Below are 15467 nucleotides of genomic sequence, written 5' to 3'. Positions count from 1 at the left end.
GTTCCATCAGTTATTGGGAAGAAGATGCTTTATAATCTGGATGTTAGTGGGCGGCAGATGCTCTATAATCTGGATGTTCGGGGGAGGAAGATGCTCTACAATCTGGATTATCTGAAGTTACATCAGTTATAGGGAGGAAGACACATAAACCACACTGTTATTCTGATTTCTAGTTTTGCGGCTCTACAAATCAAACTCCTTGTGGGCAGAGCACCGCCCAAGCTTCTACCTGTCGTGGCCACCATTGCTTCTGCTGCACATTTCCAATCTCAGTGGAAATCAGTCACTGCAGGAGAAATCTCAACACTGCTGTTGGTTTCTAGTTCAGAAGCTGAGTGACGTTTCTCCGTCAGAGCAGGCGGGGGCGATCCTTTCTACTGATGACTTGGCCGTGACCCCAGAGTTTGAGGGTGACAAACAGCTCGCTGAGACGGTTATGATGTGGCGGCTGCCTACAGGAGCGGTGCCCCTTTCCTCTGCAGAGCTGCAGCGGCAGGAAGAGGAAGCCCAGCTGTGGCGTACCAGCTCAGAGCCGTCGCACACTTCACTTCTGCAAACCAGGGTGAAGCGGAGATGGTGTGAAAGTGGGTGGCATTGGCGGCTCTCTGGTCTGTGGTGGAGGGTGTCGCCATCTCAAACAATGAGGTTTAAACCTGCCAGTTTCTCCTGCCGCTGCCCGGGGGGGCCTCACGCCCAACAGTCACATCCAAGAAACTGTGGCGCTTTGATGGGGCGAGACGACATTCTGCTGGCAGCCTGCAGCCTCATCTGACCAGGTGAGAGGAAACTTCTGCACCACGTTCACTTATTTCATTTATAACCTTTCTTTAAAAAATTTTTATTTCTGCACAACTTGTCCAATCAGTGATGAAACTGTCCATACAACCATCTTCTCTACTGCTGCAACCAGCTCAGAGTCCACAGGGCCAATCAAAACGGATTGTTTTACACCATGGACAGGTGGAAAGTTTCACCTTTTGACAGGCTGTTCAACCATTTGGTGAAAGAAATTCACTGATTCAGCAAACACTTTTGAGATGATCAGTTGGTTAAAAGAAGAGTCCATGTGTGCCAGTAGTTCGGAGAGGTAGAGGCAGGCAGTCTCAAACTGGACCGTGGTCACATTGGAGCGACGCTTCAGTGCTCCAATTGTACAAAAAAATTAACACTTTTGTTCCTTGATAGAGGTTTGAATTGTTGCATAATACGACAACAAATCTGTCTTTATTCCTAAATTTCTGATTGAAGACAAATGAATTGTTTTTATCCTCTGGAACGACACCTGACAGCACTTATGGCAAGGTAAGTTTACTTATAGCGCACTATTCAGCCCCAAGGCAAATCACAGTGCTTGACAAAGAAATAAAAGATTTCTGTCTTGAATTTATTTGCTGAGTGTCATGGAGTCGAGTTGAGCGATGACCTTTAATCTTTCTTTTACTGGGACTGAAAACAATGACCTCTTTCTTTTCTCGGTTAAGTCCTAATACTGTCCGACACGTTCACTCACTCAGCAGGTCTAAGGGGGCGTGGTCTTTCCCCGACACTGATAGAATACATAGAGCTGCGTGTCGTCAGTGTAATTATGATAGGAGATGTTGGAACGTTCCATGATCTGAGCCAGCGGGAGCCTGTAGAGGCTAAATGAAAGAGGACCAAAGATGGAGCCTTGAGGAATCCCGCAAGTGATTTTCATTTTCTCAGATACATAATCAGTTATTGACACAGAACAGTCACGATTCAGGAATTCCCGACCATTGTGTCCAGTCGGTCCAGCCGTATGTTGTGGTCAACTGTGTCCAAAGCAGCACTAAGATCCAGTAACACTAAAACAGAGACTCTGGAAGTGTCACTGCTCACATAGATGTCATTCAACACTTTAATAAACACTTTAATAAGAGCTGTTTCAGTGCTGTGACCTGAATCCAGACTGGAAAACACTGAAGTAATTGTTTTGAGCCTTGAAAGCATTAAGTTATATAAAAACTGCTGTTTCAATAATCTTATCTGGCATGTTTGATATGAGCCTATAATTATTAATCACTGATGCATCCAGATTGCTGCTTTTTTAAAAAGAGGTTTGATCATTTCTGTCTTTAGAGCTTTTGGAAAGAAAAATGCCTGTCTGACGAGCGCTGTTGACTATCTGTAGTACATCTGGAGCAAGGCAGTTAAAAGCATCTTTTAAAAAGTTTGTGGGCAGAGTGTCGAGGCTGCACGTTGTGGGTTTGAGGTGTTGAACAATTTCGCTTAGTGCTGCACAGTCTTACAGGTGATATAATCTACCAGATTAGACAGAAGTTTTCTGTGTTAGTCATAATGCCTGAGATAAACTGGCTGACTCAGTCTCTTACCATGAAATTGTTTTAGGTGAAATAGGATGCAAATTCTTAGCTTACACTAAAATTTTAATCGAAACTAACAAAATGGAAAGTTATGCACATGACATACATGCTTTTCTACAGCAACTGGATGTTCTCCTGCTTCTATTCACACCCACACAGCGACATTGTTTTACGCCTGTTGGTTGGTTGACGTCTTAACTGAAAAACTTGCGGATGGATTTTAGTGAAAATAGTCAGGCTAAGACAGGAGCATCAAACACATTGTAGTTCATCTCGAGTGTTCCTGACCGGTAAAATAGTGATCGGAGAAATACCCGTGCTGAATGCTGTCTCTCGTGACACGGTGGGTATAAAAGGGTTGAGGCTGAATTAAAAGTGTTGCAGTCTTTTTTTTTTTTCGGTTTTCTGTTTCTCTCTTGTGGTTTCTGTGAAGCATGTGAGGTATTATCTTTCTTCTCTGCTTCCTTCCTTCTGTTTTGTACCAGTGATCTGTGCCCTGTTTGACCTGGTCGCCATGACAGCGTCCGGACCTCGAGCCTTCCACCTCTTCCTCGTCCTCCTCCTCCTCCTCCTCAGCTCGATCTTTCCTCTGTTCTATCGCCGCATCCTGGACCAGAAGCTGGTTCCTCACACGCCGGCGACTCGGCGGAACCTCACGGTGCTCCTGTGGCACTGGCCGTTTGGTCGCTCCTACCGGCTCAACGGCGACAGATGCCTCGGCAAGTACAACATCAGCCGCTGCTTCCTGACCGACGACCACTCCGCCTTCCCCAATGCCGACGTGGTGGTGTTCCACCACCAGGAGTTGAGGCGCGGCCGCTCCGCTCTCCCCCTGCACCGCCCTCGCCCCGCCTCCCAGCTCTGGGTGTGGCTGTCTCTGGAGCCTCCGGCCCACAACACCAACCTCTCACAGCTCGACGGGCTCTTCAACTTGACCATGAGCTACAGGCGTGATGCAGACATCTTCGTCCCCTATGGAAAGACGGTGCGGGGAGGAAGTCAGCCGCACTTCCAGGTCGCCACAAACCGCTCCTGCCTGGTCAGCTGGGTGGTCAGCAAGTACCAAACTCACCAGACTCGAGCCGGCGTTTACCAAAGTCTGAGCAGGTTCATCCCCATTGAGGTATATGGTAAGTGGAACAAGAAACCTCTCCCCAACAGGAAGCTGCTGCCCACAATCGCCAAATGTCTGTTTTATTTGTCCTTCGAGAACTCTGAGGCAAAAGATTATATCAGCGAGAAACTCTGGAGGAACGCCTTCCAAGCTGGGGCCGTACCGGTGGTCCTCGGCCCCAGCAGGGCCACCTATGAAGCCCTGGCCCCCCCACACTCCTTCATCCACGTCTCTGATTTCAAGAGCATGGAAGATCTGGCTACGTACCTGAAAGAGCTGGCAGCTGACAGGAAGGCCTACGAGGAGTACTTCTTGTGGCGCCGCAGTCACACCGTCAAGACCTACAGCGACTGGAGGGAACGGTTGTGTCAGATCTGCGTCCAGCATCCACATTTACCCACCAGGAAGGTGTACCGGGACCTGGAGCGCTGGGTTCACAGCAGAGATTCTGAATGAGACAAACCAATCACATGCAAATCCAAAAATGTTGTTTGGATTCCCCCACGGCTACAACCCCTGATTTTGCTGAGTCAGTTATACGGGGGCATGAAAATGTGGAAGTGTGAAGTTTTGTGTTTCTATAAATAAACTGTGTTGTAACCACAGGAGGAGGTTGGTCTTAACGGCAAAACCTGATTACTGAGCATTCCTGTCACCTCTCGTGAGGCACGCTTACACAATAAACTGCGATCTCTTACATGACTTCCTCATGAACCACCCTGATTCACAAAAAGTTGGGACTCTATTAAATGTAAATTATAACAACACAATAACGTGGAAATCTGATCAACTGAAATCCCAGTGGAATATTAACAACCTTTAACATGTTGAAGCTGAGACATCTGATGATTTCACGCAATGTACGAGCTAAATCTGGTGTGTCAAACAAAAGGCCCACGGGCCAAAACCGGCCCCGCAAGAGGTTCCAATCTGGTCAAACCACCAAGAAAATTTTGATTTATTATTTTTTTTCTTCAGAGAAGCAGACACCGGGAGATATCGGCATTAAAGCTACAGTAGCTACCTCGCTGCTCAAAGCCATGCTGAATATATATATATATGTTATACGTAGGACCAACATCGTTTCCATTGTCCTCTAAATTCAATCCATTTCATTAATACATGATACCTCAACAAATTACTCAGAGAGAGAGAGAGAGAGAGAGAGAGAGATAGATAGATAGATAGATAGATAGATATGTATATTCTTTCTTTTTTTTAAATTTCACCTGAATCAGAGTAATTTGTTGAGATATCGTGTATTAATGAAATGGATTGAATTTATTTTGGTCAAAGCCTTTCTCAACGATATAGCCTCCAGAGTGAGATTAGTAAGATTCACGGTGTGAAATTCCCTCAAGCTAAGACATTTCTCACACATCTTGTCATGTTCCTTCATATTGTTTTGCCACTACCGGAAGTCGGAACACATTCACAGTATCAAACAAGCCAAAAGGGCAGTCTGGAGTTATACAGGTCTGTGCCGTAGGCAGGTTGGCTTGGTGTAGCTGCACTGGATGCACAGGTAAAGGGAAAATTCTTTTTAAATTGAAGTAAACAAAACGAGTTAAACCCTTTAAATTAATTGTCAAAATTTGCAACATAATCCTGACAAAAGATTATTATTATTTATTGTCATCATCATCATTATTGTTATTATTATTATTATTATTATTTTACTGCACAAACGTCTGCATTTTTGATGGCCTTTTTTTTCACATTTGTAACATCTCCTACAAGCAACGCGTTTAACAAGTTTCATGTCCAAGAAATTTGGCCAGTATATACAACAGGCCTTCCTGATGAAAACTCATCACAGTGTCACTCTAATCTCAAAGGGTGTGGCCACGGCGCTTCAATGAATATCTGATGGCTCCCCATGAAACAGGAAGTGACGTGTCACTCTGCTCGATATGCTGCAATCTGCCAGAACCTTCATAAGTGTCATCACAGTGCTGCCCTGAACACATCCATATGCTAATATACATTAACAGTCACAGCACCACCTATTGGTAAGAGGAACTTTGAGAATTGTATTTTCACATACCACGGCCCCAAACTTTGTGACGTCATCCTTTGAGATTGTTAGGGATATGAAACACATCAGGACACACAGAGAAGTTCCGACACCCATACTCTTAACCCAACAAGAAGAACAGTCTTTCTTGATGGCCAACAACAGCTCCAGAGGTGCAACCAACAGCAGAAAAAAGATCGTTTGAAAAATGGCTCCACGGCGTCACCTAAAAATTTAATCAATGGTTCGACCTCAGGGGATGAAATTTGCGACAGAAAAAAGGGCTTCGTCTTCTGGCTTCCCTTTGACATCTCAGTGTAATGCAGTTTGACTCGCCACAGTCAAAATGTCAAAGGTCAAAGGTAACTTTATTGATACCTGTAGGTAGAATTTTGTGCAGCAGCAGAGGGCATCTGACAGTACATACAAATAAGCCTTCAGAGAACAGAAGAGGTGGATGAAGTCCTTGTTTTAGTATTCTTGTAACCCTACGATGCTTTTCCTGCTAGTAGGAACTCTTAAGATTCGAAGGTAAGGCTATCTAAATCTAGATTCGAGGAGGAGGCTGGTTGTATATACATCTAACAGCTTAATAACTGGTAGATTCCACTCCAAAAGAAGCACATGACAACAGATTTCAGTCTTAGTTTGAATTAGTATTCGTTTTTCCAGTTCTTTCTTTCTTTTAGTCAACGTTTCATTTGCAATAATACAACAAATGTACAGATCAGCAACAATATAACCTCTGAGATCTCAGGAAAGAATAAAATAAAAGACAAAAAAATATAAAGGTGGGTACCAAATAAAATTTACCCCCGAGTGCACTCAAATTAGGATCTGTAATATTCAGTGTCCATAAAAAAAGGAGAGGGGAGGGAAAGGGAGAGGGATACCCCAGTGTGACCGTTGCAGTGCTGTTGGACGAGGAGCTGGATCAGGGAACCAGGCATCAGGATGAACAAAGAGGAATCCAGTTCAGCAGAACCAAGAATCAGATCCAGACGAATCTTCTAAAAAAAACAGTCTGCAGAACGTGCAGAAAATTAACTACTAATCAGTCTTTGTGTTCTTATTCATATTACATAGTCCATTCCTCAACTCAAATTTAGCTTATCAGCTGAGATAAACAAAATAAAACAGTATTACAATCAAAGTTGGCACTCATTTTACACATAAAAGTATTTATCTTCAATACAATATAAATCATAATATTGTAACCATCTTAACATACACAAAACAACTCCAGACATGTGCAACTTCTTGTTCACTGTCATTTCTTCCATGAAAGGTGATTGTCCAGGCGAAAGTAAATTAAAAAAGTAATCACTTCACTCTTTCCGGAGTCAGGTTCAACAATTAACACTCTTCTGACTGGTTTCCCTCGTCAGCAAGGTTCACAAATATGTTTATAGTCATTTCTTATGTTTTAATCGTATGCTAATACACAGAAAATGTAGTCAGGACTCACCAGGATAACCACGTTTCTAAACGATTTTCTTTTAAGTTTCAATGAGTTCTAAACATTCACAGGTGCTGTCGGTTTGTCTCTCCACGATGTGCTTAGCTTAGCAAGATGGATGCCAGAGAAAGAAAACAACGAAGAAGTGTGCTAAGTGTGTTAGTGCACTGCCACCTTTTGGCGAAACTCAGAATTACACTCCATTCATTTTAACAAGTGTTTAAATCAGACTCTATTCTTAGGATAAGACAGGGCAAAATAACAGGGTTACACAATCATATAAGAATTGTTTGATTTCTGCAGCTTGAAACAGTCTTGATGTTGTGTTCTGTTTTCCCAAAGTGTTTCCAGTCAAATATTTTCCGTAAAATATGATTAAAAATCTTCCCTAAACTCACAGACAATTGATTTAGCACAAATACTCTGTTTCTTTAACTGAACAAGTTTCAGGTTTTCATATACGGTACATCACCACCATTCACTATCTGTCTTGCTCACTGATCCCACTGGCAGCATTAGGCCCCATGTATACCACAATGTTTTCACGTGGCAATGGAAAACCATCGTAGCGCTTCAGGTGCCTGTTTACATGACAATGGTGCTCAGAGCCGCTGAAAACGTTTTGAGAATGTTTCAATTCCGTCTCTGAGGAGAAATGCGTCTTTCCGGAGGACCTGCTTCTGGACATGCTCACCACGGCCGCAGTAAATAGTTCTGCACATGCTCAGTAGATGGATGATTAGAAAAAAGTTTCCTCCAGAGTGTCATGACTCCCAGTCCATCGTCTCCTGAGATCTGGTAGTTTAATAGTTGACAGTCACTGTAATAACAATCCAACATGACCGTCACCATTGTTAATGTTTATAGTTTTGTTTTCTGCATGCATATAGGTCTGGTTTCATTACAAAACTAACCAATAGCACCATCTTGTGGCCTGGCATGCTAACTACACCTTGTCTTGCAGCACAGTAATACTTTGCCTCCTGAGATTTTTGACTTTGACAACTATGGGGTTGTCAAAAAGTTATCCATACATGAAAAACAAATCTTAGAAAATGTTAGAGGAATCTTTTTTTGTCTCATAAAGAATGATGTGTAATTTTGGAGTCTGTGTTCAAGGATGACCTGTTGTCAGCACTTTTGGAACCCCTGTGCTACTTTTGATATCCTTCAATGCAGACTCAAAACACTTCAGCCTTTAAGAAGGCGCTGTCTGACTTCAGAGTTACACAAACTCCTGGACAATCAGGCAAAGGTTGTACTGTGACTTTGTCTCTCCGTGCAAGAAAAATGTAATAAAATTGTGTTGAACTTTTTCAAATCGCTCTCAGTGTGATTCCTGTGTTTTCTGTCTCCCTGAGGTTGTTTTTACTAGGAAATTCTCATGACAGAAAAACATTTTGTTGGATCCAGAAGTGATCCGGGAAATGATTTTTGTTGACAACGTGGGGAAAATATCAAGGTGGGAAAGGCCTGGAAATGAAGATTTGGAAAAAATAAGGGAAAGATATGAATCGGATGCAAAAGAGCCTTTTATTGAAGCAGAAAATCATGAGAATAAAATGATCAGGAATCAATTGATTATATGTTGAGCAGTTTGATTAATGTCGTGATTTATGATCCAAAATAGTTTCCAAAATTTCATTCCGGTTTTGATAATGTATTTCTATTCTATTCTATTCTATTCTATTCTATTCTATTCTATCAGCTTAAGAGTTAAAACAGCCCAAAAGTGATTGGATATTCAGACTGGTTGCATTATTCTCAGAGAGCAGGCTCAGCTCAGTCACCACCACAGCTCTCAGCGGTAAAAACACAGGTAGAAGGTGAAACTTCCACAGTGGCTGCTGACTTGGGTCATCTCCATGATGGTGGCTCCGACCTCTTTATACGGCTGGACAGCTCGGTTGTTGATCATCCCCATGCCCTTGATGGGGCCGTTCCCATCCTTCCTGAACCACAGGAACACCTGGTCTCTTCCGGTCCCCTTGTTCAGATCCATGTTGACCACGTTGAATCCTTGTTGTTGGATGTTGTTGTACTCGTCACGATTGGTGGAGACCTGCAGATCCCTGATGGCCTTCTGCTCGTCGCTGGTAAGAAGGTACCAGATGTAGACCCGGTCCTTGTACACAAACTTGTTGGTGTTGTCATCCATCCGGGTGTAACCTCTCTCCAAGAGGTCAACATCACTGGTCCAGGTGGAGGTGGCAGTGACGTCACCGATGTACATTGGGGTCACTCTCTTCACCCACAGGTAGATCCAATTTCCACCGGCCTTCTCGTTCAGATCGCAGGTCAGCCTCTCCCAGCCGAATCGAACCCTCTGGGCTTCATCGGTGGCGTCTGTGGAGACATAAAGGTCTTTGATGGCAACATCAGCCTCTGTGGTACCCTTGTAGTACCACAGGTAGACACAGGCTCCTCCTGCCCCGGCGTTGAGGTTCTTGTCGATCTTGCGGTACCCTGCATCAGAGAGACCCTTTCCCATATCATCAGTGTATGAAAACTGAATCCTGGTGATGGCCTCGCCACTGCTCTCATCTTTGTACCAGAGGTGGACCTCGTCACCTTGGGTTCCTTTGTTCAGATTGACTTCATCCTTTCTGAACCCCTGTGCACGGAGCTGAGTCTCCTGAGTTTTATTCAGGGAAACGGCAATCTGAGTGATGGGCATTTTGGTTCCTGCAACAAATCAAGTGAAAAGTTCATGAGTGAACATCAGGTCATACAGAATGTGTGAAGAAACATCCTGTACATGATTAAAACAATAAATTCATTTAATGTATTAAACAATATATTCCAACTGAGCAGGGTGCTCAGTCTGACTAATTTCTTTTTAATCATTTTGATGTGCAGCAAAAGTAATGCAAACTCTTCATCACATGTTTTACTTCATAGGCTATGAATGTGTAGATGAAAATCAAGATGGTGAGATGTGGCTCAGTGTGAACATGAAGAGTATAAATCTTTCCTTTACTGCTTCCCAGACAGTAATTTTTTCAAACACACGGCTGTGGAACAACTGATTTCTGAAGTTAAACATGTTGATTGTGTCTCATCACGTTTGAACAATTTGAAAATCCAATGTAAACGGTTAAAAAAGAACCACTAAATTACTTAATCTGATTGCAAGAAAAGACCCGTTTTATTGTCTCCATGTTGCAGAGATGAAATAATGATGATGAAGATTTGCTGCAGCGAGATGCTGCATTTGTATGTTTTTGTCCCACAATGGAATTATTGTCAGTTTGGAATCTTTAATATTAATTGATTCACTATCAAACAAGACGACAAATTAAAAGAATAATTTGTTTTACACAATTTTAAATCCACATTATTTATATATAAAACATCAGATCACAAACTGCTTATTATTAAATATTTGAAGTGGTCGTGAAAAAAAGCTGCAAACAACTTCCCTCAATACTCTGTGTGAAAATACTATGATACTGAACAACATCTTTATCCAGGATAATATGACACAAAGAGGAACAAAGGAAAAGGTTAGCAGGTCAACACTTACGTGAAGACAGACTGTGTTTGTTGGTCTGAAGTCAGATGGTTGCTGCTGGATGCTGCTGGATGCTGCTGGATGCTGCTGGATGCTGCTGGATGCTGCTGGATGCTGCTGTTCTGTCACAGTCTTTATATAGGGAACAAAACAGGGATGTTGATGTTGATTACCACCCGTATCTTTGAAATTTGTATGAAATTCCTGTGAAACCACCAACACTGTTAATCAGCAATCTCACACAGCCGCCCGTCTTAATCTCCTTTCCACAGAATCCATCGTCAGTTAATTTTCTCAGTGAGTTTCATCAGATGGGTGTTTGCCACGGGGCAGTTTTGATGAGAACTGAACCTTCAGCTGTTCTGGTCGACATCCAGCAGCTTCTGCATTTATTTTCTGTTTCAAATGTGTTAATGTTTATCGGACTGAGAATAGTCCCCGTGTTCATAATGTCAACAATTCTTGACTGTCTCATGAAATGTCCATGTCATTAAAAGCTAAAAGTCAAGCCAGAATTCTTGGTGTAATTATTGATTCAGACCTGAAATTTAACCCCTTGAAAGCTGACGAGCTCCACCCATTACCACCTGAAAAACATAGCCAGAATAAAGTGTTTATATAAATAGTCCGTATAAGGACACACACACACACACACACACACACACACACACACACACACACACACACACACACACACACACACACACGCACACACACGTAGCAGTAGGCCAGCTCTGAATTAGCAAATAAAACAGCAACAAAAGAACGCTGATTGTTTTGGTGAGGATTTATTCAAGGGTGCAGCCAGACTTGATCTTTTCATCTTCCACTTATGGGAAAGGGGAGCCGATGATGTTTGAAGTGGTCTTGATGATTCACAGCAGGTTTCAACTACAACTGAGTAAAGAAAATGTGTGTGTGTGTGTGTATGTGTGTGTGTGTGTGTGTGTGTGTGTGTGTGTGTGTGTGTGTGTGTGTGTGTGTGTGTGTGTGTGTGTGTGTGTGTGTGTGTGTGTGTGTGTGTGTGTGTGTGTGTGTGTGTGTGTGTGTGTCCTTATACGGACTATTTATATAAACACTTTATTCTGGCTATGTTTTTCAGGTGGTAATGGGTGGAGCTCGTCAGCTTTCAAGGGGTTAAAATTCAGGTCTGAATCAATAATTACACCAAGAATTCTGGCTTGACTTTTAGCTTTTAATGACATGGACATTTCATGAGACAGTCAAGAATTGTTGACATTATGAACACGGGGACTATTCTCAGTCCGATAAACATTAACACATTTGAAACAGAAAATAAATGCAGAAGCTGCTGGATGTCGACCAGAACAGCTGAAGGTTCAGTTCTCATCAAAACTGCCCCGTGGAAAACACCCATCTGATGAAACTCACTGAGGAAATTAACTGACGATGGATTCTGTGGAAAGGAGATTAAGACGGGCGGCTGTGTGAGACTGCTGATTAACAGTGTTGGTGGTTTCACAGGAATTTCATACAAATTTCAAAGATACGGGTGGTAATCAACATCAACATCCATGTTTTGTTCCCTATATAAAGACTGTGACAGAACAGCAGCATCCAGCAGCATCCAGCAGCATCCAGCAGCATCCAGCAGCATCCAGCAGCATCCGTCTGACTGCAGACCAACAAACACAGTCTGTCTTCACGTCAGACTTCACTATCCTGGCTAAACATATTAAGTGTCATAGTATTTTCACACAGAATATTGGGGGGAGTTGTTTACAGTTTTTTTTTCAGAACCACTTTAAATATTTTCAAAAATAAGCAGTGCGTGATCTGATGTTTTAGATGTAAATATCGTGGATTAAAAAAATTCTTATAATTCGTCATCATGTTTGATAGTGAATCATTTCCAAACTGACAATAATTCAGTTGTGGGACAAAAACATACTAATGCAGCATCTCACAGCATCTAATATTCATCATTCTTCTTTCATCTCTGCAACATGGAGACATGGAGTCTTTTTTTGCAATAAGATTAAGTAGTTTAGTGGTCCCTTTTAACCGTTTACATTGGATTTTCAAATTGCTCAAACAGTAACAGACAAAATCGACATGTTTAACTTCAGAAATCAGTTCTTCCGTGTATTTAAAAAGGTCACTGATCTCCCATCAACCAGGGAAGACCAAGCCGTTTCCACGACGACGCCTCACAGAACCTCTTTGTTCTTTATCCTGAACAAGCAGGAGAAGCATCACGGACCCGAGCAACCCTCTCCGCCGGTCTGGACAAGGGAACAACCAGGACTCTGCAAAGAAAGACTCTCCCGGATCATCAGCTTGGTCTTCTTCTCCTCCTGCTGAAGGCAGCCAAGCACAGTTAGCAGGAGGTGCTAACTGCTACAGGAGCCAGCGGCTTCTCTCAGCCTGGACAAAAACCAAACGCCTTCTTCAGAGACCTCAAGGAAGTGGTAACAACCAACTGGGCTAATACATGAGATTAGTTCAACCTGGTGCCATGCATAGAACTGTTTAACTTTTATGAAGATGTGCTGATTCTATTACAGTGATTGAGTTCTATTGATCATGATATCAGGAGTCGTTATCAACCTGTAAACCAACGTTAGCTCTGCCACACACACACAGGGTCTGCATGCCAATCTTGGCTTTACTAACTAGTTAACTAACAACCTGCACATTTCACATCAAAGACAACATCACACAGTAACTGAACAACATCAAAGCAAAGCAAACCGCATTCACATCAACTCATTCTGGAAACGTTCCTTTAACAGAGACACACAGGAAGCAACGAGCTTCTGTGTTCTATTGTTCTCCAGAACCTGGTGGAGACCGAGGACAGGCTTCCTGCTCTCTGATAACCTCCATTCGGAATGTAGTTTATTGTGATCCGCCATCTTGTTTTGTAGTCTCTCTCTCTACACGCCAAGCTGTATATAGGTAGTTACAATCTGTGTTTTATTTGTTTTCATTGTAAATAAATAGAATTTTTGGAATCATACTTGCTGTCTTAAAGAGTACAAAGGTGATTGTAATGTCGACCTCTTCTGTGTCAAGAACTCCAAAATCCTTCAAGCTTTACTGTTAATTTTGGTATTTGTAATTAATCTAACTATTAATTCATATTCCTAATTATTGTTTAGTATATCTAATGAGACTGATATAACTGAATTGGGCCACCGTCAGGAAGATGATCGAATTCAGCACAGCCTCCCTGTTTTTTACCGCTGAGAGCTGTGGTGGTGACTGAGCTGAGCCTGCTCTCTGAGAATAATGCAGCCGGTCTGACACATCACTTTCTGACCGCTTCACTTTGTCCTTTTTAATACAATTCTATTTCCTCTTCAATGAAATAATGTTTCTTTATTTCAACACTAAGTCTGTTGTGGATCACAAATTTCACCATAGTTCCAACCCCTTAACATATGATCAAATTTCTGCTTCAATTAAAGGCTCATTAGCATTTGAAATACATCTTTGTTATATTATTTCCATCTTCGTTTTGGTGAAACAATGAATTACAGAATAAACATGTGAAATGCAATCATTCCTGCAAAATCATGAAGTTAATCACAAAAGTCAGTCATGAAGTCCAAAGTAATGTTTTTTACATTTTAATTTTAGCATGACCACAATATAAACAGAAGTTGGATATTCTATAATATTCAATTATTCTAAAATAACATTTTCAATATCTGAGGCCTGTCACTTTCACTGTTAACTTTCTTGTTTTCTTTCACTCATCATGCTCGACTCCCCATTGATTATTTTTATTTATATGAAGGCCACGCCTTCATTCTCCTCCATACAGACAAACATACATCCTATCGCTGTATGGTCACCTGATCCGCCCCCATCGCCACTGTCAGCCAATCACAGGCCAGCTCGCTCTATCGGAAACAACAAACCAAATCCTCTCTTTAACTGAAGATTATCTATAGAAAATAAAGGGAATACAGTTCAGGGCCCATTGTTAGTTTGTTGGCATAAACAGACTTTGACAGTATTAGAGTTCATTAATACGGAAGAGTTTTAGGGCCACTGAAGAAAAAAAAAATTCGGAGGCTAACAAAAAACCTTCCTGGCCCCAGAAAAAGTCAAAAATCAAAGTCGAGATTTTTTTTTCGGAGGCTAAAAAAACAAAACAACCTCCGTGGCCTCAGAAAAAGTCAAAAATCAAAGTCGAGATTTTTTTTTTTCACGGTGGAAAAAAAAGTCCGTCCATCCACATGCCAGCGCGTGTGACTGCTTCCTCAAAATGCATATCAGGCGGTTTAATGAAGTGGTGAAAAGATGCTTCAGGACAGAATCTCGCTCATAAACACAGTCAGTTATCATCAGTATCAGGACTAGAAGAGACGGAGCAGCCTGCTGCCTTGTTCCGTCGCAGAAGTTCGTCAAGTACGAAGGACAAAGACACGGATCCTGGGCTGCTTATTTAAATGTTCTTATTAATCAAGGAAATCCTGTGTAAAATCACGTGTCCATAAGCAGTAAGCAACCCGATATAGTCAGAATTAAGTGATTTAATGTGAATTCACATCTACGGGCAAATGATGAGGGATGGATAGACGTCTCGCCGTGAAAAAAAAAAATCTCGACTTTGATTTTCGACTTTTTCTGGTGCCACGAAGGTTTTTTTCCTTTTTTAGCCTCCAATTTTTTTTTTCTTCAGTGGCCCTAGAACTCTTCCGTACATTAATATATTTTATATGAAAAAAAAAAAAAAATCCTTCTTGCTTCCACCGGGGAGGGCGGTGCTCTGGCGCCCTCTATTGGTCAGCCGCCACTGCATGACTATCAAAGAAATGTTCCAGGTGTCCAAAAACTCATAATTTGCTCTTCTATCTGATGAGTGTCATGTGAGTCATGTGACTTGCATGCAAACTTCACATGAATTTTAACACAGACATAACTCAGTTTGTTTCTTATATTCATTTATTTATTTAGTGTGTTTCTTCTTCTTATTGAGTCTGTCTTGATTCGACAGCTGCCGAATGGGTGTGGATGAAAGTCTGACAGAAATCCAGCCGGTC

The 15467-nt window shown here is 42.0% G+C and overlaps 2 protein-coding genes across 2 annotated transcripts; one reads left to right on the top strand and one right to left on the bottom strand.

Annotated features, from left to right (window-relative positions):
* Positions 1-465: 465 nt before the first annotated feature.
* On the top strand, positions 466-4160 carry LOC308112277 (alpha-(1,3)-fucosyltransferase 7). Its single transcript, XM_080467683.1, has 2 exons — positions 466-776; positions 2831-4160. Exon 2 carries the CDS (start codon positions 2860-2862, stop codon positions 3913-3915), a length of 1056 nt encoding a protein of 351 aa, XP_080323809.1. The 5' UTR covers positions 466-776; positions 2831-2859; the 3' UTR covers positions 3916-4160.
* A 4290-nt stretch (positions 4161-8450) lies between these two features.
* Positions 8451-10568, bottom strand: LOC308112549 (uncharacterized protein). The gene is made up of 2 exons (XM_080468145.1): positions 10462-10568; positions 8451-9620 (listed from the first exon to the last, which is right to left on the bottom strand). The coding sequence occupies exon 2, from the start codon at positions 9610-9612 to the stop codon at positions 8737-8739; it is 876 nt and encodes a 291-aa protein (XP_080324271.1). The 5' UTR covers positions 9613-9620; positions 10462-10568; the 3' UTR covers positions 8451-8736.
* Between the last annotated feature and the right edge of the window lie 4899 nt (positions 10569-15467).

This window comes from Lipophrys pholis, assembly GCF_963383615.2.
Source record: "Lipophrys pholis genome assembly, chromosome: 7".
In the NCBI taxonomy this organism is placed as follows: domain Eukaryota; kingdom Metazoa; phylum Chordata; class Actinopteri; order Blenniiformes; family Blenniidae; genus Lipophrys; species Lipophrys pholis.
Note: the sequence above shows the minus strand (reverse complement) of the source record. Positions and strands in the feature narration are given on the sequence as shown.

What these genes read in the sequence shown, in the direction of transcription:
- LOC308112277 (XM_080467683.1), top strand. Translation starts at nt 2,860, where the DNA reads ATGACAGCGTCCGGACCTCGAGCCTTCCACCTCTTCCTCGTCCTCCTC.
- LOC308112549 (XM_080468145.1), bottom strand. Translation starts at nt 9,612, where the DNA reads ATGCCCATCACTCAGATTGCCGTTTCCCTGAATAAAACTCAGGAGACT.